The sequence below is a fragment of the Felis catus genome, chromosome C1, assembly GCF_018350175.1.
Source record: "Felis catus isolate Fca126 chromosome C1, F.catus_Fca126_mat1.0, whole genome shotgun sequence".
NCBI classification, from domain to species: Eukaryota; Metazoa; Chordata; class Mammalia; order Carnivora; family Felidae; genus Felis; species Felis catus.
In genome coordinates, this window is record NC_058375.1 from 186,755,185 (window position 1) to 186,781,358 (window position 26,174).

General features: G+C 38.2%; 2 protein-coding genes and 1 long non-coding RNA gene across 6 annotated transcripts; 1 reads left to right on the forward strand and 2 right to left on the reverse strand.

The window, feature by feature from the left end:
- Positions 1-873: 873 nt before the first annotated feature.
- CLK1 (CDC like kinase 1) lies at positions 874-17,851 on the reverse strand. 3 transcript variants are annotated; one of them, XM_019838441.3, is made up of 13 exons: positions 17,733-17,851; positions 6,878-7,038; positions 6,356-6,584; positions 5,286-5,376; positions 4,821-4,887; positions 3,602-3,718; positions 3,349-3,515; positions 2,728-2,822; positions 2,502-2,631; positions 2,276-2,358; positions 1,712-1,791; positions 1,386-1,476; positions 874-1,254 (listed from the first exon to the last, which is right to left on the reverse strand). In XM_019838441.3, the coding sequence occupies exons 2-13, from the start codon at positions 7,036-7,038 to the stop codon at positions 1,111-1,113; spliced, it is 1,455 nt and encodes a 484-aa protein (XP_019694000.1). In that variant the 5' UTR covers positions 17,733-17,851; the 3' UTR covers positions 874-1,110. The 3 variants fall into 3 exon arrangements, with proteins under 3 accessions (XP_019694000.1, XP_003991059.1, XP_019694001.1); XM_003991010.6 differs by lacking the exon at positions 17,733-17,851 and adding an exon at positions 9,095-9,222; XM_019838442.2 differs by lacking the exons at positions 5,286-5,376; positions 6,878-7,038; positions 17,733-17,851 and having other exon boundaries at positions 6,356-6,497.
- On the reverse strand, positions 13,324-26,129 carry PPIL3 (peptidylprolyl isomerase like 3). Its single transcript, XM_006935466.5, has 7 exons — positions 25,818-26,129; positions 24,951-25,029; positions 23,612-23,686; positions 22,044-22,137; positions 21,004-21,071; positions 17,733-17,851; positions 13,324-14,433 (listed from the first exon to the last, which is right to left on the reverse strand). Exons 2-7 carry the CDS (start codon positions 24,951-24,953, stop codon positions 14,307-14,309), a joined length of 486 nt encoding a protein of 161 aa, XP_006935528.1. The 5' UTR covers positions 24,954-25,029; positions 25,818-26,129; the 3' UTR covers positions 13,324-14,306.
- LOC123379245 lies at positions 16,388-22,902 on the forward strand. Of its 2 annotated transcripts, none has more exons than XR_006583472.1 (3): positions 16,388-17,622; positions 18,661-18,742; positions 22,242-22,902. It is a non-coding gene; the product is annotated as an uncharacterized LOC123379245 (long non-coding RNA). The 2 variants fall into 2 exon arrangements; XR_006583473.1 differs by lacking the exon at positions 22,242-22,902 and adding an exon at positions 19,368-19,406.
- Positions 26,130-26,174: the final 45 nt, after the last annotated feature.

Consider the following 26,174-nt stretch of genomic DNA (forward strand, 5'->3'; position numbering starts at 1 on the left):
TCCATGCCCAGGGCAGAGCCAAACACAGGACTTGATCTCACTCATGACCTGGGCCAAAATCAAAAGTCAGATGGTTAGGGCACCTGGGTGGCTCAGTTGTTAAGCATCTGACCTTGGCTCAGGTCATGACCTTACAGTTGGTGAGTTTGAGTCTGACATCAGGTAAAAACACGAGCCCCAGGCGAGTCCTGCTTCTCTCGCTCTCTGCCCCTTTATCTCTTGTGCCCTCTCTTGCTCTTAAAAGTCAAATGCTTGAATCACCCATACATCCCAAAGTCTTAAAAAACAATAATAAAAAATAAAAACCCTGATGCAGAGTCCCAAATGGATCAAGTATAAATGAAACCATCGGCAAAAGCCTGACTTTTGTCAAGTCACTTGATAACTTAAACTTGGCTGCCAAGTATTCTGGAAGTTCTTTTTATTTATTCATTAAGTTTTTTTTTACGATTTTATATTAAGTAATGTCTACACCTAACGTTGGACTCCAATACCCCAAGTTCAAGAGTTGCATGTTCTTCCAACTGAGCCAGCCAGGTACCCCTCTGGAAGCTTTTCTGTCATTCATTATCAGTCTTGAGCATAGGACATGAGGCCATTTGTAGTATCCTACGGGGGGGGGGGGGGGGGGGGGGGGGGGGGGAGGGAGGTTAGAATAAAGAGAGGAAGAAAACTGGGGACCAATTTCTACTTCTTTGTGTCCTGTAATGTGGGCTCATTAACATTTGGCTTTAAGAAGGAAGGAAGAAGCTCCAATGCTGGCAATCCCTAAAATGCAAACACAGCTAACTATTTCTGAAGACTTAAGGAAACCTCCAAGAATGGAAATCTATGCATGAAGAAAAATGGTGCTAAAACCAAGTTATAGATTCCTTTAAATTTCATAAGCGCAGAAAATTTATTCTGAATAAATCATTTTATACAGTAATTACTGGAAAAAATGTTCATTACTTTAGCTATTTACTTAACAATTCAAATTATCCAAGCAAAATAAACATGGCAATAAAAAAAAATGTAAGAAATTTACAAAAGCTATACAAAATAACTTATTTAAAAATTAGACTGATACAGTCTATAAAATCTCTTCAAGAGAGCTATACTGTTACAGATCTATGTATCTTTTCTCAGGGGGTGAAAGAAAGGATGCTTTAAGGCTTCTCTGAGAGTAATCCTTTTAGCTGGATCATACTGTAACATTTTCTCAATGAGGTCAAAGAGAAGTTCATGTTCAGCATCCTGAGAGAGCATAAATTCCTGAAAGGAAAAGAAATACAGTCAACAATCTTTTCTACTACCATTTATTGCCGTTTTATTTTCTACCATAAAAAGAAGGGAAATTCAAGATTTTGATCATTTAAGCCCAAGCTTAAAGGAGCCAGGCTCACCTTCAGAGGTTTACAGCGCCTTGAAACATATCTGCCAGCAGAACTGTGTTCATCCCAGTCTAATCGATCATGATGGAAATATTTACGTTTCCTAAAAGTAAATACCCATTCATTTATAATGCTGACAATGAAAACTTAAAAGCATCTAGCAAAAGTGATTGGTTTCATCACTTATGATGATTTTATTGATCAAAGATTAACACTTTTCTAGAGACTTGGAAGATTACTTAAGTGAACATGCATTTGTCAAACTTCACCATTTCACAAAATTCTAACCAGAATATAAAACCAAGTGGTACGAAAGATGTACCTACTCTTAAACATACCTCGTTTTCTGTATCATATGTTTTGGTAAAGGTCCAAGAATTCTTTCCATCATTGCCAAATGCTCCTTACTATCATGTGTCTAAAATAACAAACAGAACTTGTTAAGCACATTGTGCACTTTGATCTCATTTAACACAGCTGCTACACTTCTAGTCCAGAGAGAGGTCACAAGGAAGGTGATTACTAAAAAAGGGCAAACTTTTAGTAAGTTACAGCTGATAATATTAAGGCACACAGAACAAGGTCACCAATGACTTCTCTAAATCAACAGCATAATTGTTTATAAATGCTTAAAAAGGTTTTTAAATAAAATAATAAATTACAAGGGAAATACAAATACCCAATAGCATCAGAGTCACAGGACTTTCATTTCTTTATACTCATCTACAGTTAAGTCTATAAGGAGAAAAAAAGCTACCTAAATGTGCATACTTTGCATTAAAATGCTCGTTCACATTAAATAAATAAATAAATAAATAAATAAATAAATAAATAAATGGCTCATCCACACAAACAAGCACTTTTCTTGAGCAAAGCCATCGAAACAGATCACAGTCACTTACTGGAAATACTGTAAACCCAAGGTAGTATTCAATAAGAATACATCCTATACTCCAGACATCACATGGCTGGGACCATCCCAGGGCTGCAAAGCAAAGCAAACTGTCAGAAAAAGACTTCAATATTCCTTGAAGACCTAAAAAATGCCATAAAGATTAAGACTAGAATTCTGAGCTTCAATAAAGATATATATAGAAGTTCCCAAACCATAATTAAGAAGTAACTTACCTAAAATAACTTCAGGTGCCCTATAATGCCTTGTAGATACCAATGTACTGTGATGTTCATCATCATATGTTGCACTTCCAAAGTCTACAACTTTAATATCTGGATTTATTAAGGTACGTTCATCACGTTTCTGAAAATCGTAATTCATGGGTTAAGGAGGCATAATACCTTGAGGCATAAAATATTCATTTCTAACTATGAAAATACTAATACACTGAAGACTTACCATTTTGGGATTATATGCCTCTGTGTAGTCAGACTGCACAAATAAGATGTTTTCAGGCTTTAAGTCTGTGTGAGTCAACTTATTACTGTGCAGAACTGAGAATGAAACAAACAACTGCTGTAATTGGAAAATCAAAAACCTAACCAAACTCAAAGCCCTACAACAAAAAACCTCTCTGATGCCTTTTGCACATGTCCAAAGTTGTCAACATCCAACAGCTGGCTAGAAAACCACCCACTACCTTCAGAGTTAGTCCACTGCCAGCTAACAGCTAACTACTCAAAAAGTAAATAAAGAAGTATCTTTCTCTTACAAAGCCAAGATTTATCATTCTTTAACCCAGTGGTTCCGGGTTAATATTCTTAAGAATCAAGCTAAATTACAGTCTTCTCTATGACAATATACTATTGTACGATAGACAATATACTACTTACTGAATGAAACGCAATGAACTGACCAGCAGCTGGTTATCAACATCTTCCTCATACCTACTCTTAGGCCAGGTTTTTAAGACCTATAGGTTAGATCCCATTTTTTATTTAAAAATCCCAATCAGTCTGGCACTAGATCAGTCTCAACAAACTCAAGATTCTCATTCTCAAAGATATGCCAAGTACTCACAATTCACGGACTTGCATATCTGATATGCCATCTTCCTGATATGATCCAGACGAAATGGTAGAAAACCATTTTCCTTAATGAAGTCATAAGTACTAAGTCCTAGTAGTTCAAATACAATGCAAATATGACCATGATGCTCAAACCACTCCAACATCTGGACACAGCGGCTATAAACATATGAAAAATAACTGAGTACAGCTTCTTACAACTGAAATCTACGTGACAGAATTTTCTGAATTGTTTTTATACTTACAATGTACTGCTGGGGTCTGTTGTATTCAAGTGTTCCAAAACTTGTATTTCTGAGCGAGCAGCTTCACAGTATCTATCCACATTTTTAACTATTTTTACTGCTACATGTCTACCTCCTCTGTTAGAAAAAGTCCAAGTAAAAAAAAAAAAATGTTAAAGATGATGTCCTACTCCATTTTCCTATCACTCTTTTCAAACTGTGCAACTTCTACTTTGACCCACTGTATTTATCTTCTTACATCTGTGGTCTAACATTTGGTTTTATCAGATGTACTATATGGAAGTACTCTCTTATAACTGCAACTCAATGTAAATAATGAGAATGATGCATATTTTTTTCATCAAACCACCACTCACATGAATTTTTTGGTCCTTCTACTAAAATGTATGTTAATAGTTGTAATTTAATAAGAACATTGGGGATATGACCACTTCAGTTTGTATTCCAATTAAGACTCAAAACATGTACATATAACAGTTTCTCCTTATAGTACCTGGCAAATATTTTATCAAATTCTTCCTTTGTCTACGTTACCAGAAAACTTTAGAGATAGTAGGAACATAGTATGGAGCTCCAGCTCTCAAAACCTTACTAACCAATAGTAGGAAGCCTTCTCTAGTCATTTGTTTAGGAAAACTCTGCCATTCAAAAGGGGGGAAAAATTCAAAGAGGACAAAAAAGGTAAAAGGAGAGTTCTTACATTATCTCAAGAAATTTTTATTTGAAGAACATGAATAAACCAACATGTAATACCATTTTACAAGAGTATTCAACCCTAATGGTGTAATCACAATGATAGCATCTAAAAACACAGATTCCTAGGTTAACTACTCTGATAATTGTTTCAACATGCCTTAGGTAAGCAAAATTCCAAATACCCCTAACATAAAACCAAGGCTTTGAAAAGTTCTGATTTATATCACTGATCTGGGGCAGGGGGATCACAATTTCCCAGTGGGATAACAAAAGAATACTTTCTAAAACAATAAAACCTGCTCTCAGCTTAAAATTAAAGGCTACATACACTATTAATAGCTAATACTTAAAAAATGCAAAGTGCTAGTACCTTTTACTGGGAATTTCCCACATTACAGTAAAAAAAAAAAAAAATGAAAAGATATAATAATGTATCTCATTCATGATCAGACCACAGTCTAAAGCTAAAAAAATTTTCTAATGCTGATGACCTCCCCAAATGCAATTACAGTAGGAAACTTACGCTTTATGATCAATGCACTCCACGACTTTTCCAAAAGCTCCTTCTCCTAAAGTATCAACAATTTCATCTAAAAGAGAGAAATAAAGCTCAGTCATACCAAGAAGTGGAAATAATTTACTTATCATAATAAATGCTATCAATGCACATTATTCTAGTTGATGCTACAAATTTCCTTATCACTAGACATTTTACTGGTCAACACTGTCAAAAAACATTTATAACTATTTTTAGGTCTAATTTCATTCTTAAGTTCATTTTATTAACTTGATTTACTGTTTTGGAAGTTCTGCTTAACAAATATTAAATTTCTAAAGAAAGAAAAAACACAATCCCCACCCACCAAAAGAAATGGAAAACAAACAAACAAAAAACAGAGAAAGAAAAAAAGATTTCCAAATCCCTGAAATGTTTATATATAGATTATGTTATCTGAAAAGTTAATAAGTGTTGAAAAATATTCTATACATCTTGCACTTAGTACGTCTCCACTCTGACAGATCAGGTGACCCTCCTCATCATCCTCTACACTCCTGGTTCTTTTCCTTCGGTGACTCTTCTGGAAACGTCAAGTGGGCGGCACCAAGATCATCCAGCCAATCAATATACCCGAGTGAATTCAGGGCAGAATACGAAATTCATTCAGCGGGGAGATATTCAGGCATTCAGATACACGCCAGGCCACAAACGGTTGGCAGGAGCAATTTCAAATTCAGTCCCCAGAAATTCACAGGGCACATAGTTTATGTTAACAGGAGAAAAACATGGCAAGGAACAGATTTTCAGATAAGATACTCAAAGTGGCAAGGCAACAAAACATAATACAATTGTTTTTCTTAAAAAAAAAAAAAATGCTTAGTTGTAGCATTCACTGAAACATAATTTTAAGTTTCTAGTGTTCTAATTTAATGTTGCAAAATTGTAGGATGTAATAGTTACTTGGTCAAAGTAGACTGTGGCCAAATTAAGACTTCCTAGCTAATCTAACAAATATTGAAGCAGTAAATAAAATTAAAATCCTAATTTTGGGGAGAAAAAAAAAGATTTGGCATACAAGAATAACACTATGTCATTTAAAATGTCATCTGAACTATCTTCAAATTAACCCATAACCCATAATGTTCCAATCTGTTAAGTGGTTTGCTTAATGAAAAAAGAATTAGAAAGCATGCTTTGCTAGAAAAAGGCATGCCTAAACCCTTAATCTTACAAAAATAAAATGCCTATTCTACTTTTGTGATAAACTTCAATTTATCAAAACAAATCAGATTGCTTGAAGTACCACAAAACTAAGTTAATCACCTCCACTGTTTCACTGGAATGACAATTAATTGCTAACTAGTAATAAAATGTTACTCTATTACTTAATATGTATTGTATTCAGGAGTTTCCTATGCAATGCACAAACACAGAAAGAATCCTGCAAGTTAAATTGAGATGACTTCTTTTTAAACACAACTTTCTCAAATAATCAAATTCAAGTTTTCCTGTCCCAAGGGGGAAATAAACTTTACAGAATGTTTTAAAAGAGCTCATACCCCATGTGAACGATGGTGTGAAGTACTATGGTGAATCCTATGTTTGCTTTTATAACTACTTCTTCCACTTCTACCAGAAGACTTGCTACTATGGTTCTGGTATCTGCTTTCATGGTCTCTATGGCGATGTCCAGGTTCACATCCTTGACTGTAGTCATTTCTGTATTCATCAATGTAGCGTCGACTATGATAATCTTTCTCATTTATGGACCTGTTTTCCACATAATGGCTAAACACAAAAAATATTTTTAATGATTTATGCTAATACTAGATATCCTCAAACTGACAGTACTCTTAATACCTTTTGCTTTCCCCACCAAAAAAACCCAAAAAAATCCCATGCAATTTTAGAAACGTTATAAGCCATCATTGGAAACAGAAACACATGATATTCATGGCTACTTATTTAAATGATGCTGTAATTTTAATCATGAAAATATACCCCCTCCACCGTTTTACTGAGGTATTACTGACATACAACATTTTGATGCAATATATATTCATATATATTATCATTCTTACCTATCAGATGTTTTAGAGTGATTATATTTGCAGTGCTTATTCTCCCGGGCACTGCTATGTGATCTCTTCTTTCTTTTATGACTGCTGCTGCTTCTCCATTTTCCACAGTCCCAATCTTTTTCCTCCCAATCAGGGCAATAAGTTCTCTTCGAGTGTCTCATCTACATAAAAGAGAAGTTTTAAGTAGTATCCCACCTGTCAGCACTGAACATTTCAATTAATAAAACTCTTCTTTGCTAATTCATTCTAGCTGTGATTTTTAAACTGTTTTTATTTTTGTTTCTTTAAATATTTATTTTTAAGTAATATCTCAACACCCAACATGGGATGGAACTCACAATGTAGAGATCACGCGTCGCATGTTCCACCGACTGACCCAGCCAGGTGTCCCTAAATCGTTCTTTTATTTGTATATTTATTGTTTAATGTTTGTTTGTTTTTGAAAGAGAGAGAGGGAGAGTGTGAGCTGGGAAGGGGGGGGGGGGGGGGGGGGAGTGGCCGCAGAGGATGTGAAGCAGGCTCTGTGCTGATAGCAGAGAGACCGATGTGAGTTCGAACTCAAAAACCATGAGATTCTGACCCAGACGGAAGTCGGACGCTTAACTGAGCCACCCAGGTGCCCCTAAATTGTTCTTTTAAATCGAAGTTCAAAATTCTTTGTCAGCCAATCTAAAATCACCGATAAATCCGATGAGAGCATTGCACCAAAATGTGGAGTCCAAACTATTAACAATATTCTGCATTATCCATGTTATGCTAAGATTTATTGAAAGTGTGTAGGAAAAGAAAAAAAACGGGGAGAGGGCTGGAAAGTCCAATTCATCAACTTGGTAAAAACCTTACCCCTTTCCTGTCAGTAGCATAATTTACTATAGGTCCACATATGTAACACTCCCCATTTATTTTTTTTTTTAATTTTTTTTTTCAACGTTTTTTTATTTATTTATTTTTGGGACAGAAAGAGACAGAGCATGAACGGGGGAGGGGCAGAGAGAGAGAGACACAGAGTCGGAAACAGGCTCCAGGCTCCGAGCCATCAGCCCAGAGCCCGACGCGGGGCTCGAACTCACGGACCGCGAGATCGTGACCTGGCTGAAGTCGGACGCCTAACCGACTGCGCCACCCAGGCGCCCCTGTAACTCTCCCCATTTAAACGTGTATCGGAAACTAGCCTCCCAACTCAAATGCAATCCGAAACGTTCTTTGCGACACTCATTACTGTGTATTTCTGTAAAGGAGATAAACCGCCAAGGCCTTTTACTATACACAAATCAATGGTGGCATTAGAAAACCACAAAATACCATCTTCGATGACCATTCCCCCGGCATGTATATATATAACAAAACCTAGCTTATCTTAAAAGCAATCTTACATAATCAACTTAGAGGAGGGCAGCACCTTCCTTCCAGAAATGTTTCGAAGAAGAATCCCTAACAACTTGGAAAAAAAAACACACACACAGAAATGACTTTTCATTGTCCACTATCGTTCTTACCAGTACTAACTGCTGGGGCTCCACCACGTCTCTGCACACAACTCCGAGTCAAAATATTCTAAAGGTTGCTCTCAACATGTTGGGGGATCGAGGGCGCAAAAACTCCAACTCATAAGATGTCTGATAGCCTGACCGCTCTCACACCTCCTTCAAATATATCCTATTATTTCTCCTTTTCCTAAACCCTATTTTTGTTAACGTCACCGAGGGCAAAGACACTCGTGATTTTCACTTTATTAAATCTTTTAAGACTCGAGTAGACCTTAGGTGATGTCTCCTCGTATCAGCTCAAGGCGTTTTTCTCTCCGTTTGCTAGGAACGCAGTTCCTCACAGGAGGCTGACAGGCACATTCCAAGAGACAAGTAAACACCACCCGCAGCAGGAAGCTTCGCCTCCTCCGCCCCGCCGCCATCTTACAGTTCCGCCGAGGTGGCCAGGGCCGCCGACGACAAAATGGCGCCTACGGGCGTCCGGCCAAGCCCTCCCAGCTCAGCCAAGTCACTACGCCTCGCCAGTGTCCGGGGAGTCGCGGTTCAAGGAGAAACTCGCGGCAACAGTCTCGGCAGAGAAGACAAGCGGGCCGCCTCCGTGCGACCCAAGAGGGTGAAAGAGGAGGGGAGGGGGAAGGGTCGTCGTACTAGAGGTTGTATGCACCACAGGGCGCTCTCCGGGCACAGAAAAAGGGTCTTGACACCTAGCCCGCTTCCTCCTGAGTCTTACCTTCCTGGCCAGAGCGTCCAAGCCGAAGAAGACAAAAGCTTGCAACGCGACGACAGAATAAGCCCAGCTGGCTACCACGAGCTCCAACAACAAAATGGAGCTGACAGCCGCAGCGTCTGGACTCTCCTCGAAAATATTGGTGACGCTGCGAGCGCGTCCCCGCCGCGGGGCGGGGCGGGGCGGCGCGGGCGCGTCACTAAAGCGCAGGGATGGAAGGAGACTAACGTAGGAGCCGTGTGCGCAGGCGCCGGGTGGGGAGCTCAGCGACAGAAGGTGGAGGTGGGGGAGTTGCGGACGGCGGCTCTGTCGGCCATGTTTTCCACTGTCTAGGTCTTAGGAAATAACGTAAGTAATGTGGAAAAGTCTCGTCCATGCTCTTTAAAAATATTTGGGAACGCTGGATACAAGAAGAAGTGAGGCAAGCATGATACAAAATATCCTGCGCCCTGAATGCAACCACTAAACAATCTTTAAAAAAAAAAAAAAAAAAAGCACCACCTCTATCGTGTAGCCCTAAATTATTGTCTGGATTTCAGCATTTGCTAAGGTTCTGAGACCTATTTTAAACTAGTTAAGGCTTTAGTGGCTGGGACTCACACACACTGAAATTGGATTGGAAGAATTTTCAAGATTTTGAAAGTTTAAACGAGTGAACATTTTGGAGACAGGAAGTGGATACCCTACACAGTTAAAACATTTTGGCATTAAGCCGGTCCTTTTCAGTGTTAAGGCCAGATGAACTGTAAAAAAAAAGGAAATGGAAGGTCGTGAGGGAAAAGCGCCAGGAAACAACCTCTGAACGACAAAATCTTCAAACTACACTTCAATGGACCAAAATAATTGCCAATCCTGACCTCGCACCCTTCCTCCCCTTTTGTTTCTTGAACAAAATGATTGCTTATTCATTCCAAACTTAGTGGAAAATGTATAAAATCAAACATTGACGATTAAGCATAATTTTACTGCTCACACTTGCACAGGAGAGCAACGGATATTGCCCAGCCCTATGCAGATGCACAATTATGGAGAAAAAGTGATGAGGAATACATATTTCCAAAGTATCTGTGGTAGTTTGCATTTCTTAAGCCCCTTTTCTTAATGGATTTGAAGATGCTTTAAAACCATTAATACTTAAATCTTTACATTGGGGCCAAGATCACCAAATACAAGGTAAATATTTCAGAGGGAGAAATCACAATAAATTGTGAAATTTGTAGCTGTTCAGGATACAGTTAGCACACTTAAATGTTAAACAAACCTAGGGAATCCTGGTCTTTGGAGGATGATAGCTAATCATAGTGGGCTAGTTATTGTGCCAAGCACTGTACATACATTTTCACTTAATCCTAACAACCTGCAAGATAGGCATCAACTATATTCTATTACAGATAAAAGTTGCAGTGCATGTGCAGAGAGCAATTTAGAATCCCTACAGTAAGATTATAAGGGTGAAAGAAAATGAACATTGAAAAAATCTTATATATACTACCAAAATTAGTTTCTAAAATGTGTTTTTTTCAAAATGGTTTTAAATTTAGCAAACCCTCTCACACCTAGCCAGTTACTAATGTGAGATTTACCCAAAGTTACATTTATGAAATGAACTATTTTGTGTGTTAGTGCTTATGATTGTTTGGGGCATGCTATGCCCCCCCCCCCCCCCCCATAATCTCTACTACCTCAGATTGTGACTGTATTTGTAGATAGGGCCTTTACCCAAGTACTTAAGGTTAAAATGAGGTCATTAGGATGGGCCCTAATCCAATATGACTGACGTCTTTATAAAGAGATTATGACATAATTACCCACTGAGAAGGATCTTGTGAATATAGAAGATGGTCATCCACAAGCCAAAGTGAGAGACCTTTGTGTAAATAACCCTGCCCATGCCTTGACCTCCTAACTGCTAGTCTCTATAACAGAATTTTAAGCTACCCAGTTTCTGGTACTTTGTTATGGCAACCCTAACAAATTAATACAGTGCAAAGATTTTAAAATGGTATTTTGGTGAGGGGCACCTGGGTGGCGCAGTCAGTTGAGCACCTGACTCCTGATTTCAGCTCAGGTCATAGGATCAAGCCCCAAGCTGGGCTCTGAGCTGAGCTTGGAGCTTGTTTGAGATTCTCTCTCTCCCTTGGCCCCTCTCTCCCACTCAGTCTCTGTCTCATAAAAAAATAAATGGTATTTTGGTGGAACCTTGTAACTTTATTCCCTAGTGAAGTTGAACATTTTCTCTTTTCTCTTGTGACTTGCCCATTCATACCTCATTGCTTTTTTGAATGTACAGTTTTAAGCTTTTTAATTGCAATAAAGTTTTTGATTTTCATATAATTAAACCTGTTTCATCTTTACCTTTGTCATGTTTGTGAACTGAGAAATTCCTCTTTGGAGGTGTTTCTCCCCACCCCCGCCACCCCGGAAACTTACCCATCTGGAATTTTGGTACATCATGTGAGGCAAAATTCTTTTGCTATTTTTCTGCATATAATTTACTGGTTATCCTAACACAATTTATGGAGTAACTCTTTAATGATTTTGGATATTGCTTTAATTATATATTAAACTCCTGTGTATACACTACACTCTCATACTCTACTCTCTAAAATACTATTCTAGCTATATTCCCCACACCATTTTATTTATTATTACTATTCTAATGTTTATTTTTGAGGGAGAGCAAGTGGGGGAGGGGCAGAGAGGGAGACAGAGGATCTGAAGTGGGCTCTGTGCTACAGCAGACTGATGATGCTTGAACTCAGGAACTGAATGATCCTGACCTGAAATGAATTCGGACAATTGACTGAGCCACCCAGGCGCCTCTCCCCCACACCATTTTGATGTTTGCAGCTGGTAACATTTTCATTGTAATTTGTTTTTTAAAATTTCCATTATCAATTATTCTGGATGTGCTTTACAGTTATTATGTTGAGTTCCCATCTCTACCTCTACCACAATTGGTACAAATTGAATTGAAAAGAACCATCAGTTTTCTTTTAAATTCAATAGTGAAATGGTAACTAATCAACTTTTCTAAACTGATTAAAAGTTGAATCCTGTGTATTAAAATTTATCTATTCGGCCGCCTGGGTGGCTAAGTTAGTTAAGCATCCAAATCTTCATTTTGGCTCAGGTCATAATCTTATAGTTTGTGAGATCAAGGCGGGCGTTGGGCTCCAAGCTAACAGTGTGGAGCCTGCTTAGGATTCTCTCTCTCCTCTCTCTCTCTGCCCCTCCCCTCACTTGTGGGGCGAAGCATTCTCTCTCTCAAAATAAACATTTAAAAAATTAAAAAATAATAAAGACATTATAAGAATGAGATCTAAGAACCCAATACCCACCATATTGGTACTTAAAAAAAAAAAAAAGGACAGTTTAGAATAAAAATTGAGGGAATACCAGTCAATACAAAAACATTTTGACAGTAAAAGCCTCTTAAGAGTGAGGACAAAAAAATTCAATGACATTCAGTTGGAGAAGAAAAATATCAGGTATAAGAAATGTCAAACCAAATTCTGGCCCAAAAGAGGCTTTAGTATTAATTCTTGAAACCTAAATGATTAAAATAAAAGGGTGACTCAAAATGTGAGGGCATTAGGGGTACCTGGCTGGCTCAGCAGCTACAGCATGTGACTCTTAAAATTTTTTTAAATGTTCATTTTTGAGAGAGAGAGAGCATGAACAGGGAAGGGGGAGAGAGAGAGAGGGAGACACAGAATCTGAAGCAGGCTCCATGCTTTGAGCTGTCAGCACAGAGACCTATGCGGGGCTCGAACTTAGGAACCGTGAGATCATGACTTGAGCTGAAGTCGGACACTTAACTGACTGAGCCACCCAGGTGCCCCTACAGCGTGTGACTCTTGATTGCAGGGTCAGCCCATGTTGGGTGTAGAGCTTACTTTAAAAAGTGAGGTTTATTAGTATAATTGGCACATCAGTTTAGTAGAAGGTATAAATGGTAATAAGAGGGTATTGCAAGCTAACTTCTAAACTGTAGTTAAGAAAGAAAATATTATTTAGATCAACTATTTGCAGAAATGATACAAACCAATAAATACCTGGCATCAGTTTTAGAATACCCAAAACCTAATCAAGGTGTGGAATATGGTTCTTGATGAAACCAATGGGATAGCCTGATAAATGATAAGGCCTGATTCAGTGAAAGCCCTATGGTCGAGATAAATGTTAGGAGAGCAGCTTCCATTTACAGAACACTTACCGCATGCCAGAAGTTTTATACACATTATCTCATTTAATCCTCGCAATAGTTTTATGAGGGAATATTATTTAGGGATGAGAAAACTTGCAGATGTTAACCTGCCTAAAGTTACTAGTAGGGTGCAGAGCTGTGATTCAAACAGTCCAGGACTCCACAACTGGTGCTTATAACCAACTAATCGCATTTTCAAAATGGTCACCTGTAGAATTCTGTCCTACAGTACTGTAAATGATAGGCCTTAAAAAAAATGTTCCATGGGCAAATTGGGAAATTGAGTATTTGCTGTACTATAGGACTTTTCTGTGCCTTTACTGTAATTCTAAAGACCAGAAAATAGCAAATGGATTGGCTGGTTTTTCTAGACCATCCCTGTATCTTGTCCTTTCTAACTATGCAAAGTGAATAATTAATGGACAAGGATACTTCCAGGAGATGGACTAGATATGGCAGGAATATGTAACTAGGGTGCTCAAAAATGCTTGAATTTAAGGCTCAGAATTTGTTTGTTTTTTGCTCAGTGTCTTTTTAAATTATTTTTAAATGTTTCCTTATGAGAGAGAGTGTGAGTGGGGGAGGGGCAGAGAGAAAGGGACAGAGGTTCCAAGTGGGTTCCGACCTGACAGCAGTAAACCTGACGTGGGGCTCAGACTCACAACCACGAGATCATGACCTAAGCATAAGTGGGACGCTCAACTGATTGAGCCACTCAGGTGCCCTGAGGCTCAGCATTTAAGAATGAATGTTTATATGTAATAATTAAACAAAAGGGCTTAAAAGAAATTAAATACATTAGATGCTAGTTTTAGTAAGGAATATGCTCTAATAACGGGAATAAAAGCTGTGTAGGGCCCTTTGGTACCACCAACTCATAGAAGATCTTAGTTGTAAACAAGCAGAAGGATGATGCAGTCTCTTGACATAATTTAAAACTGGGTAAACCACAATAGGTGTGTTCCTCTGAATAGTCTGCCAAATATTCTTCCAGATCTATTATAGCTACTGTGCAAATGGATTGGCATGAATAGTTATGTCCTTAATGTGTACATCATTAAGAGGTCGGTATGTCTTCTCATTTACTGGTAACTTCTCCAATTCATCTAGAGTCTCTAGACCATCTATTACCCTGAAAGAGAAACCATATAAATGTATGAAACATACTATCGAAATACCTATAGCATTAGAGTTTCCTTAAAAGAAAAGGATAATGTCTCAAAGTTCTTTGAATTTCCTAGTTGAGTGTACAATAAAATACTGATTTGATTTTCTACCACAGATATGAGCCAAAAGTCAAGAATTCATTTTTATGCCTTTAGATAATAGCAATGAATAGGAATATTACCACTAAAATATTCCCACAGCATAGCTACAAATGGGTCTAATATAACCATTCACAGATTTTCTTTACTATGGGAAATACCCAGAGAAACTATGTAAGGGTGACACTGTTGTTAATCAGTACTGCCCTATACTGAAGGTGCTGAAGTGGGTGGCCACTTTGCACTTTATTGTGTAAATAGGGTATTTTTATACTTTTTTACATCTGGGCAACAACAAAAAACAGTAGTAATAAAATAAGAGGGGAAATGGGACACTTAAACCCATTTACAGCAAACCCACCTCATGTTTTCACCAAGAAAAAGAAATATTGACAGCTATCTTCTGGCAAGTTAGTCTAAAACATTTGCTAAGAAAAGGTGGCTTTAGATTATACCTCCTAGTTCAACTCAAATCAATTCTGGAGACTTGTAGTATTACTTAAAAAAAAAAGATAACAGAGGAGCGCCTGGGTGGCTCAGGTGGTTAAGCATCCGACTTCAGCTTAGGTCATGATCTCCCGATTCCTGGGTTTGAGCCCTGCATAGGGCTGTGTGCTGACAGCTCAGAGCCTGGAGCCTGTTTTGGATTCTGTGTCTTCCTTTCTCTCTCTGCCTCTCCCCTGTTCACACTCTTGTTTCTCTCTCTCTCTCTCTCTCTCTCAAGAATAAACATTTAAAAAAATGTTTAAAAAAAAGATAACAGATTTACATTTTATTTTGCATTTCTTCTTTAAAATTTTTTTATTTACTTATTTTGAGAGAGGGAGAGAGAAAATCCCAAGCAGACTACACACTGACAGCACTGAGTCCAATGTGGGACTTGAGCCCACAAACCCTGAGATCATGACCTGAGCAGAAACCAAGAGTCAGATGCTTAACCAACTGAGCCACCCAGATGCCCCCTATTTTGCCTTTTTTTTTTTTTAATGTTTGTTTATTTTTGAGAGAGAAAGAATGTGAGTGGAGGAGGGGCAGAGAGAGAGGGAGACACAGAATGTGAAGCAGGCTCCAGGCTCTGTCTGGGCTGTAAGCACGGAGCCTAATGCGGGGCTGGAACTCAAGACCCCGCACGAGATCAAGACCTGAGCACAAGTCAGGCGCTTAACCGACTGAGCCACCCAGGCACCCCTACATTTCTAATAACCTTTTGAATTTACTTCCAAATGTAGAACCATTAAAGTCTTTAAATTTTAAGTTTCAAAAGCTGTCTCTCCTCCTGGGTCAATAAGAGAAACAGAGGATATGGGAAACAGATCTCAGGCAAAAAAGGGCATGTAAAATTGAGGCCAGTAGGTCAAGGATTTTGGGACACGGGCCCCTTTGAGAATCAAAGGAAAGCTATGTACCGTATTCCCAGAAATAAATGTGTTGTATATATATAAAACACAGTTGCAAGGAATTAAGAGACCTAAGGTTAAGAATTTTTTTTTTTTTAACTTTTTTTTCAATGTTTTTACTTGTTTTTGAGAGAGAGAGAGAGCAAGCGAGCATGAGCTGGGGAAGGGCAGAGAGAGAGGAAGACACAGAAGCTGAAGCAGGCTCCAGGCTCTGAGCTGTCAGCACAGAGCTCAGCTCTGGGCTCGAAATCACGAACTGTGAGATCATGACCTGAGCGGAAGTCAGATGCTTAACCAACTGAGCCACCCAGGTGCCCCTTTTTAAACTTTTTTTTAAAGTTTATTTATTTATTTTTAAAGAGAGAGAGGGAGACAGTGGGGAGTGGAGGGGCAGATAGGGAAAGAGAGAGGATTCCAAGCAGGCTCCCAACTGTCAGTGCAGAACCCAATGCAGGGCTGAAACTTACACACTGAGATTATGACCTGAGCTGAAACCAAAACTCAGATGCTTAACCAACTGAGCCAGCCACCCAGGGGCCCCAAGAAGCTTTGTTTTTAACTCTAGTTTTATCACAAATCTAGTAACATAAACCCTAGTAATTAATGATTAATAATTCTGAATGGTGACTTAAAGGAAAAAATAAAAGGAAGAGAACCTGAATTATTTACGTCCAGGCAAATACTACTAAAGGATGTAATATTTCATTAATTTCACTGGTTATTAATCTATAAATTAGACATATGTATATGGAATGAAATAGAAGAGTTGCTGAGTCTTCTATTTTTCATTAACCTAACTTGGAATTCAAACTGTTAAATAAAAGAAACTATAACTGTACCTTGGTGTAAATATTTGTTGAATAAACAGACAAGTTGACTTCTTGCTGATTTATGAAAGCAATTCCCAGGCATAGTGCTTATAGTGAATATTATGGCAGAGCCTGCTAAATGCCTCCCTAGGAGTCAGGCACCCTCTCTTCTTGCAGAAACCTTATTTTACTAAGAATGGCAATGTGTCTAGCCAAAAAACATTTCCTACCCTCCCTTGTAGGTAAGAGGAGGCTTCATTGCTAAGTTCTGGGTCTTCTAGGGAAGGTCTTTAAAAAGGGGCTTACTTGGGGTGCCTGGGTGGCTCAGGTGGTTAAGCATCCGACATTGGTTCAGGTCATGATCTCACAGTTTGTGAGTTCAAGTCCTGTGTCGGGCTCTGTGCTGACAGTTCAGAACCTGGAGCCTACTTCAGAATCTGTGACTCCGTCTCTCTCTGCCCCTCCCCCACTCACGCTCTGTCTCTCAAAAAATAAATAAATGTTAAATAAATAAATAAAAATAAAAAGGGGTTTACTCAGCTGACAAGCAACTAGTAAACTTTTGCTCTTCCTCCTTCCTTCTGCCTGGAACCCATGTTGTGACTGGAGCTGTGCTGCTTACATTATGACCACGAGCTGAGCTTGGGGATGGACAATAAAGATGGTTGAGGAAGAAGAGGCACCACTTAGAATATTGGTGACAAAAAGGAACCATCTTTCTTCATAAGAAGAAATCCATTATATAACTGATACTTTGCATAACGATCCTGAAAAAAGTATTGGCTCCTATTTTGCAAAATAAAGGAATTAAGGCTTGAAGAGGTTATAAATTCCCAAGGTCACAGGGCTGGTAAGTGGAGGGCTTACCAGGTATATTTAGCTTTCTTTTAAGCATTGATTTATTTTAAAAAATAAATTCCAAAAGGAATTTCCAAAGGAAACCATAACCAGAATACTCACTTTCCAAATACTGTGTATTTCATATCCAAATGTGGCTGCTTGCCATAGGTGATGAAGAACTGAGATCCATTGGTGTTTGGGCCATTATTAGCCATAGATACAACACCTCTAACATTGTGCTGTAAAAGACAGGCCAAAATATTGATTTAACTGTGTTTTTATATAAATGTTCCAAATAATAGGACTGAAACAAGACCTGAACTCTTTCAGGGACCAAGAAAACACTTAATCAGTTTCTATTAGGGCTAATCTAAATGATCAGTTTCTGGATTATCTATATTTCTGAAATTGTTTATATCAAATTGTTTATATCAAATCATGTGCCCCAATTAATTTCATTTTCACTTTAGAGAAGTACAGTCACAAACACTTAGCAATACCAATGTATGATAGGAATCCTTACATTTACATTAAGGAACAGTGTGCTGGCATGAAACAATCAGGCAGACAATAAAACCAAAATCCCCATAACCTCTTCACACATACACTGGACTCTGGCTAGTTTCTTTATCTGTAAAACAAGGGAGGGAGGTTGGACTAGTTCAGGGGTTTATTCAGAATTGAAATGCTCACAAGGGTAAGCAAATAATAAATTAATTGAACAGAATGTAAACATTACAGGAGCTGGCAAAAGGAACGGTGTTATCTCTTGCCTAATGGCCCTAATTTTTTTTTTTAAACCAATGGCCATAGATAATACATCTGTGGATCTTCCACCCAAGGGCAGTCAGTTCACAACCCAGGACTAGATGATCTAAGGAAGGTCTCCTATAGCTTTAATATTTATGATACTATTTGTTATAAAAGGGACTTGTGTAAAAGAATTAAAAAGACTTTACTGATAAGATTGAAGACGTGACAGAACTGTGTTACAAGGAGGTGCAATATAAAAGATGATAAATAACTCTAATGATTATTCTCTCTTTAGCTATTCATCAGGGGACACTAATGACACAAGCAATGGAGATACAACTGCGTCAAGATATTAATGCTTTATTGACTTCCTAAAGGTGACTACCAGTCAAATGTTATATTTGATACATGCACCAGCATGTATGTACCACTTATAACTTAATAAAATACTTAATAACCTATTTCTAAGATTTAAGAATTCAAATTTACCAAACTGTTGCATATGCCTACTACTCCTCTCATCTATTATCCCAGCCTCTCCAAAAGTGAACCATTATCCTACTATCTTTATATATGCCTAAACAATATATTGTTTCCTTGTTCTTGTTTCTGAGCTCTCTAAAGTAGTATCATACTATTTGTAGTCTTCTGGGAAGTACTTTTTACACTATGATTTTCTTTCTAAGATTTACACACATATGTGTGTAGTTCTGATTTTTACTGCTTTATATTATTCCACAACTGAATATACTACAGTGTACATTTTATGATCAATGGACATTTGGGTTGTTTTTAGATTTTTGCTGTTAAAAAAACACTCTAGGAACACTCTTGTACTGTTTCCTGATGCATTTGTACAAGAGTTTTCTAGGGTAAACATTTGGGAATGGAATTGCTGGATCAGGGTATGTGAATATTAAATACACACCCTCAACTCTGCATATCAAGATAATGGTTCTTTAAAAAAAATTTTTTTTTTTAACATTTATTCATTTTTGAGAGACAAGAGACAGAGCACAAACAGGTGATGGGCAGGGAAAGGGACACACAGGATCTGAAGCTGTCAGCACAGAGCCTGATGCCGGGCTGGAATTCATGAAGTGTGAGATCATGACCTGAGCTGAAGTTGGACGCTTGACCGACTGAGCCACCCAGGTGCCCCTAAAGGTAATGATTCTTAATCTTGACTGTAGGTATCACCAGGAAACCTGAAAATATAATCTAGGTCCTAATCAGTCCTCCTATTTTTCTCTACATTTAGGGGGTTGTAAGACCTTAATATTTTATATTTTTACAACTACATGTGAGTCTGTAATAGCCAGTGTTGAAAATCACTGGTATAGGATAGTGGATTAGTGTTGAGGAGGCAGTTAGTTATTAATTAATGCCTAAAAAGTTCTTATTTGTAATTCATGAAAAGAATGACTTATAATTTATCACCTCCCAACCCCAACTCCTATAACCAAAGTAATGTTTCCTTATGATAGAAAAACAAAATGAAGAAAAAAAAAAATTACTCCTAGTACCACCATCCAGACATAAATACCGCAATGAATTTTTTTCAGAGTTTTCTTGGGCATATTTTAATGTAACTGAAATACAATACTAAATTATATATTCTTTAAAAACATTTTTTTTGTTTATTTATTTTTGAGAGAGAGAGAGACAGAGAGACAGAGTGTGAGCAGGAGGGCAGAGAGAGAGACACACACAGAATCTGAAGCAGGCTCCAGGCTCTGAGCTGTCAGCACAGAGCCTGATGCGGAGCTTGAACTCACAAGCCATGAGATCATGACCTGAGCCAAAGTTGGACGATTGACTGACTGAGCCACCCAGGCACCCCCTAAGTTACATATTCTTACTGAGCAGAATTTATCTCTCTTTTTCTAATTTCTAAAGTTATCATTCTATGCAGATACAAAGCTTAAAAGACCATATGATAAACTGTTAGCAGATGTCACCTCTGGGAAATGACACTTATTTAATTTTTTAAATTTAATTTAAAATAAGATTTTTTAAAAATAGGCATGCATTAGTTTTTTAGTAAAAAAAAAAAAAAAAAAGTTCTTGGGGTGCCTGGCTAAGTTGGTAAAGCATGCCCTCTTAATTTTCGGGTTGTAAGTTTGAGCCCCATGTTGGATACACAGATTACTTAAAAACCTCTAATTTTACCATGCTATGCATTTCTCTTTAACGTAGTTGGGATCTACCACAGGTATTAAGTTAATACAGGAATATTCAAAGATCTAACAGAAAATGTTGAAAGTTGGACATTGATAATGGGCAGTATTGCAACCAGGAAGTCTTTCCTCCCTAGTATCAAAAAAAGCCCAATGATTCAGGTCATTCAACATAAATTTTATAGTGAGACATTAGGCCCTTTTGGTACATTACTGATTAAAACATTTCAGGTTGGGCCCACAGATAAGCTCACTTAATATCAAGATTCATGTGATTGTGAGATTCTAGCAACAACTGCCATTTATAATTTCTCCCTGGCATTTATCAAGTGTACTACTAGAAAAAAAGTATGTTTGTATACTAATAACATTAACTTGTGTTACTAAAACATATGTATTAAAGGTTTCAAGTGTAAACAAGGCATTAGAAACCAGATGTTGATGCATTGGAGATATACCTTAAGATATTCACTATATTCATCCTCAAATTTCTTGCCCCAGATACTGTTACCTCCTCTTCCGGTACCTGTATTACAAGACAAGCAAATCAAAAGAAGTATCTAATTAAAGTTGAGAAAGGGTTAATTTTCTAAAACAAAAGGGCTATTTTATAACTTGTTAAAGACAAATAAAATTTGACATGTCCTCTCCTCAAAATTTCACTTTACAGACTGGAAAAATAAAGTATCTCTACAAAAAACCCAATCCCCTCCCTATCAATATTGTTCACATTTACTTTAAATCTAAGTGCTGGTAGCTTCGACTAAAAATTTCTTGCTAGGGTAAGGGGACTGGTTATAAAAACTCTATGTAGGGGAGTTGTTCCCTACATGGGAGTGGCTCAGTTGGTTAAGCGTCTGACTCTTGATGTCAGCACAGGTCACGATCCCAGGGTCAAGGGATCAAGTTCTGTGTCCATGCTCACCATGGAACCTGCTTAAGATTTTCTCTCTCTCTCTCTCTCTCTCTCTCTCTCTCTCTCTCTCTCTCTCTCTCTCCCTCCCTCCCTCCCTCCCCCCCTCCCTCCTTCCCTCCCTCCTCCCTCCGCCCCTCTCCCCCCACTTTCGCTCTCTCTCAAAAAAACAACAAAAAAAAAACCCCAACACAACAATCCACATGCTTATATTTTATCTATTTTATAAAAATTAAATAAATTTTATTTAAAAAATATTTTGAGGGGCGCCTGGGTGGCTCAGTCAGTTAAGCGGCTGACTTCGGCTCAGGTCATGATCTCGCGGTCTGTGAGTTCGAGCCCCGCATCGGGCTCTGTGCTGACAGCTCAGAGCCTGGAGCCTGTTTCGGATTCTGTGTCTCCCTCTCTGACCCTCCCCCGTTCATGCTCTGTCTCTCTCTGTCTCAAAAATAAATAAACGTTAAAAAAAAATATATTTTGAGTATAGTTGACACACAATATTACATTATATATTTTTCTATTCTTTGTCTACCCTCTTTTTCACACTATATACCCAATTCTCTAGATATTAATAGAATAACTTACCTGTTGGATCTCCTGTTTGAACCATGAAACCCTTGATATTTCTATGAAATATACATCCATTGTAGTAATTACTGGCACAAAGAGCCAAGAAATTCTGAAAAGAGTAAAAATAATAACTGGGAAATGATATAGCAGAAACATTTAAAGAACAAACTGTATTTACTAAAAACACTATAATAATGTATTTATGTCTTTTAGGCGTTACATTGGATAATGTCACTTCTCTGCCTAAAACACTTTGCTTCCTTCTGTTTTTGGAATAAAACACACAATCTTCAGTAGGGCCTAATAGGCCCTTCATGACCTGGCCTACCTCTGCATCTCATGTGATAATAACTTCTTTCTGTTACTTACTGTGTTAACCCCATCATCCTTCTGAAAATTCATCCACAAGAGGTAAGCATTCCTACCTTGAGGCCTTTGTATTGCTATCTCTATGCCTGGCATATTCTTTTTATATGTCTTTCTATGGAGATGCCTTCATTATTTTTCTGCATGTGATTTAAGTATCACTTTCTTGGTTAGGCCTGCCCTCACCTTCTTTTAAATAATTATTTTCTGTTAGTCCCTACATCAACACTTTATTTCTTTCAAGACATTATCGCGTTCTAGAATCACTTTTTTTTTTTTCTAGAATGAATCCCTCCCTGTCCCCCCTCCCTCCTCCAATGCTTATCTTCTCAGCTAGAATATCAGTTTCACGAAGGCAAGGAATGTCTCTTGGTCATTACAGTACTCCCAGACCCTGGCAAGATAGCCTTTCATAAATAATTGTAGATTTTTTTTAAGTTTGAGAGAGAGAGAGTGCACGTGTGAACGAATGCCCACGTGCATGAGGGGCAGAGAGAGAATCCCAAGCAGACTCTGCACTGACAGCAGCAGAGCCTGACTTGGGGTGTGATCCTACAAACCATAAGATCATGACCTGAGCCAAAATTACAAGTCAGTGCCTAACCAGCTGAGCCACCAGTTGTCCCCATAAATAAATGTTGAATGAATATATAGAGAGCCAATTCTTTCCTCTTTGTCATTTAAACAAGTAAAATAACATAAGAAACAGTTATCTTACCTAACATGCTAATGATTACTTATGTTTCCAGAGGAAAATAAGTCAAAAGAAAAAGACACCAGCCACTCTATGGTTAGAGAAAAATTATCTACTCTTTCTTTGATCCTCAAAGGTTAAGTGGAAACCAGGCCAATAATTCTAATGGATAGTTTTTCCTGACAATTGTTTTGTATTTTTAAATTTTATGTTTATTTATTTTTGAGAGAGATCATGTATGCATGTGTGTGCAGGGGAGGGGCAAAGTGAGGGAGGGGTAGAGGGCTGCCATGGTGGCAGCAGAGAGCCTGTTGTAGGGCTGGAACTCAAGAATCTGAACCATGAAATCAGGACCTGAGCTGAAGTCAGACACTTAACCAACTAAGCCACCTAGCCGCCCCATGACAATGGTTTTATAGACAAGTTTTTTTTAATTTTTATATTTTTAGGTTAGATAATTTGATTTCAAAATGGTTATCCTGTTGCATTAACTCATTTTTAATATGTACATAATGATACTTACCTCACATGTTTTGGGTGTCCTTTCACAGAAGACTTCTATTTTAATATCACCTACATCTGTATGCAGTGTCACTGACTAAAAAGGAGAGAGAATGTGAGAACAATTAGGATTTCTTCAGATGACTTTATGCATTGTATTATTTCCCAAACTAGATTAAAGATGACAATCTGAATGAAAACACAGAAAGAAATACCATTTCAGAGATGACCTATCCACATAGCTGAGAAGCTGTACTTCTTCAAAATTTATTTCAGCAGTAGAAAAAAAACTCCAGATGATAAATATATGTTAATGTAAAATAGTATCCACCCTAAAAACTTGACAGTAAATACTGTGATGGAAATACTTAAAGTTTGAATTTTTCATCAATAAAAATGAAAACAATGGTTAGTATTACTGATTTAAATAGCAACTCCCCAACATCATTTATATTGAAAAATAGTAAGAAAATGACTTTTCAAAACATAGTCTGCACCATTTCCTTAATGTAATTAAATTGAGAGGCAGTGTTAAAAACAATTCCTTTCTTCACTAAAGACAACAATTCTCAGTTTTTCTAGATTCTAAATGTGCAGAGATAACCATATTACTCTTGCTTGCTTGTTTTTTGTTTATCTGATGTTGAGTAACATTCCTTTTGTTACCCATTGTGGGGTGGAATTCTGAGAGGTTATTATTTTTTTAATGTTTATTTTTGAGGGGGGAGGGGCAGAGAGAGAGAGGGAGACAGAATTTGAAGCAGGCTCCAGGCTCTGAGCCGTCAGCACAGAGCCTGACACGGGGCTCAAACTCAGGAACCTCGAGATCATGACCTGAGTGAAGTCAGAAGCTTAACCAACTGAGTCACCCAGGCGCCCCTCGCGGGGTTATTCTGAGGCTTCCTTTTTCATTTCTCTTCTTCCAGTAGTATCCAGCAGTCAGTATGTTCAGGTTGATAGAGGGCAGGAGTGTGTGTGAGGTGGGGTTGGGGGGGGGGGGGGGAGACAGCATGATTCTCATTGCTTCTACTTCAAGCTCTAGTTGCCCACCTTAGAACAAACAAAAGGATCCAATTAAAATGATCACACCTGGCTATACGCTTCAACTCCCTCTTTCCATCTATATGTTGTAATCAGTCTTTTTCTGTAAAAAGTAAATTCTATGCATTTTAAGTGAAAACACTGAAGAATTTAAAAGTAGTTTGTTTCTGGCTTTGTTTAGAGGCATCATACATTTTATGCTTCTACAGTTTATCATTTCTGTCTTGCCATTGAAAGTTCATGCAGCTTTATTTCCCTTCAATGAATTTCTAAAAATTATTTATAATGAAAGGCATTCATAAGAATTGTGTAAAACTTACCATTTTTCTTCCTGATGGTTTCGGGAAGTATTATTGCTTAATTTCTCAGTCTCCCCGAGAGAAGTTAGAAAACGAATCTCTATTCCCAAAAGAGAAAAGAATTAAGTTCATTTTCCTCTCTTAATTCACACGTGCTCATTTTTAATGCATATTTAAAATGCCTACAATAGCACCCTCTAAGTAATAAAAATTTGGTTATGGAAATGATGAGATCCTATCCGACTCAAGCCCCTCAATCTCTTACTTCCCCTGCTCACTCTTCTTCAAAAGCCTCCTCGCAAACTCCGCAACTAGCCAGGTACATTTCCGCCTTGGGATCTAGGCACTGGGTGTTCCCTTTGTCTGGAACACTTATACTTAGACATCTGGACAGCTATTTTCCTCACGTCCAAGTCTCTGCTCAAAAGTCAGGTCTCTTGGGGCGCCTGGGTGGCCGCAGTCGGTTAAGCGTCCGACTTCAGCCAGGTCACGATCTCGCGGTCGGGAGTTCGAGCCCCGCGTCAGGCTCTGGGCTGATGGCTCAGAGCCTGGAGCCTGTTTCCGATTCTGTGTCTCCCTCTCGCTCTGCCTCTCCCCCGTTCATGCTCTGTCTCTCTCTCTCCCAAAAATAAATAAACGTTGAAAAAAAAATTTTAAAAAAGTCAGGTCTCATTGGCCTGATAACTCTATTTAAAACTGCCTTGACTCTAGTGCCTGCCCAATTTCCTTTTTTCATAGCACTTATCACTAATATACTACATATTTTTCTAATTAAATCTGTTCCAACACCACCGTCCCCGCCCAGAATGCTGACGCAAGCCCAAGAACTAAAACACGGAGCTTGACAAGTGTCTCAATAAGTGAATGAAAGAGTGTGATATTACTTACCACTTCAGTTAGCACAGCTCTAATTGAAACGACACATGCCGTTCCTTGCAGATGGCCATGTTTCGAAATAAGTGTCTTAGGGCTACCGGAAGTCGAGCGCGGGACCCATTAGCGAGAACGCCTCTCTCCTGCTCGCCTCCTTTTCCCTTCCAGCCTCATTGCTATCTCAAACCAAAATGACTAGAACTAGGAAGATAGTGTCATTTATCTTCACCTGGTACGCTTTTGACAGTGAACGGGAGCTCTTTTAATGATAATACAAAGACACAAAACGTAAACCGGAACTCTGGACAACCTCCAGAAGTGCCTTGGGTTCAGACGTAAAACGGGAAGGACCACTTCCGCCCAGCTCCTTTC

Coding starts and splice junctions, on each gene's coding strand:
- PPIL3 (XM_006935466.5), bottom strand. Junction 22,138..23,611: donor GGACACCCAAAACATGTGAG/GTAAGTATCATT, acceptor TACTCTTTTCAG/AATTTCTTGGCTCTTTGTGC. Junction 14,434..17,732: donor AAATACACAGTATTTGGAAA/GTGAGTATTCTG, acceptor TTTCTCTTTCAG/GGTAATAGATGGTCTAGAGA.
- CLK1 (XM_019838441.3), bottom strand. CDS start 7,038: ATGAGACACTCGAAGAGAACTTATTGCCCTGATTGGGAGGAAAAAGAT. Junction 4,888..5,285: donor AGACGTACTAAGTGCAAGAT/GTATAGAATATT, acceptor TCTCTCTTTTAG/ATGAAATTGTTGATACTTTA. Junction 1,477..1,711: donor CATATGATACAGAAAACGAG/GTATGTTTAAGA, acceptor ATTTACTTTTAG/GAAACGTAAATATTTCCATC.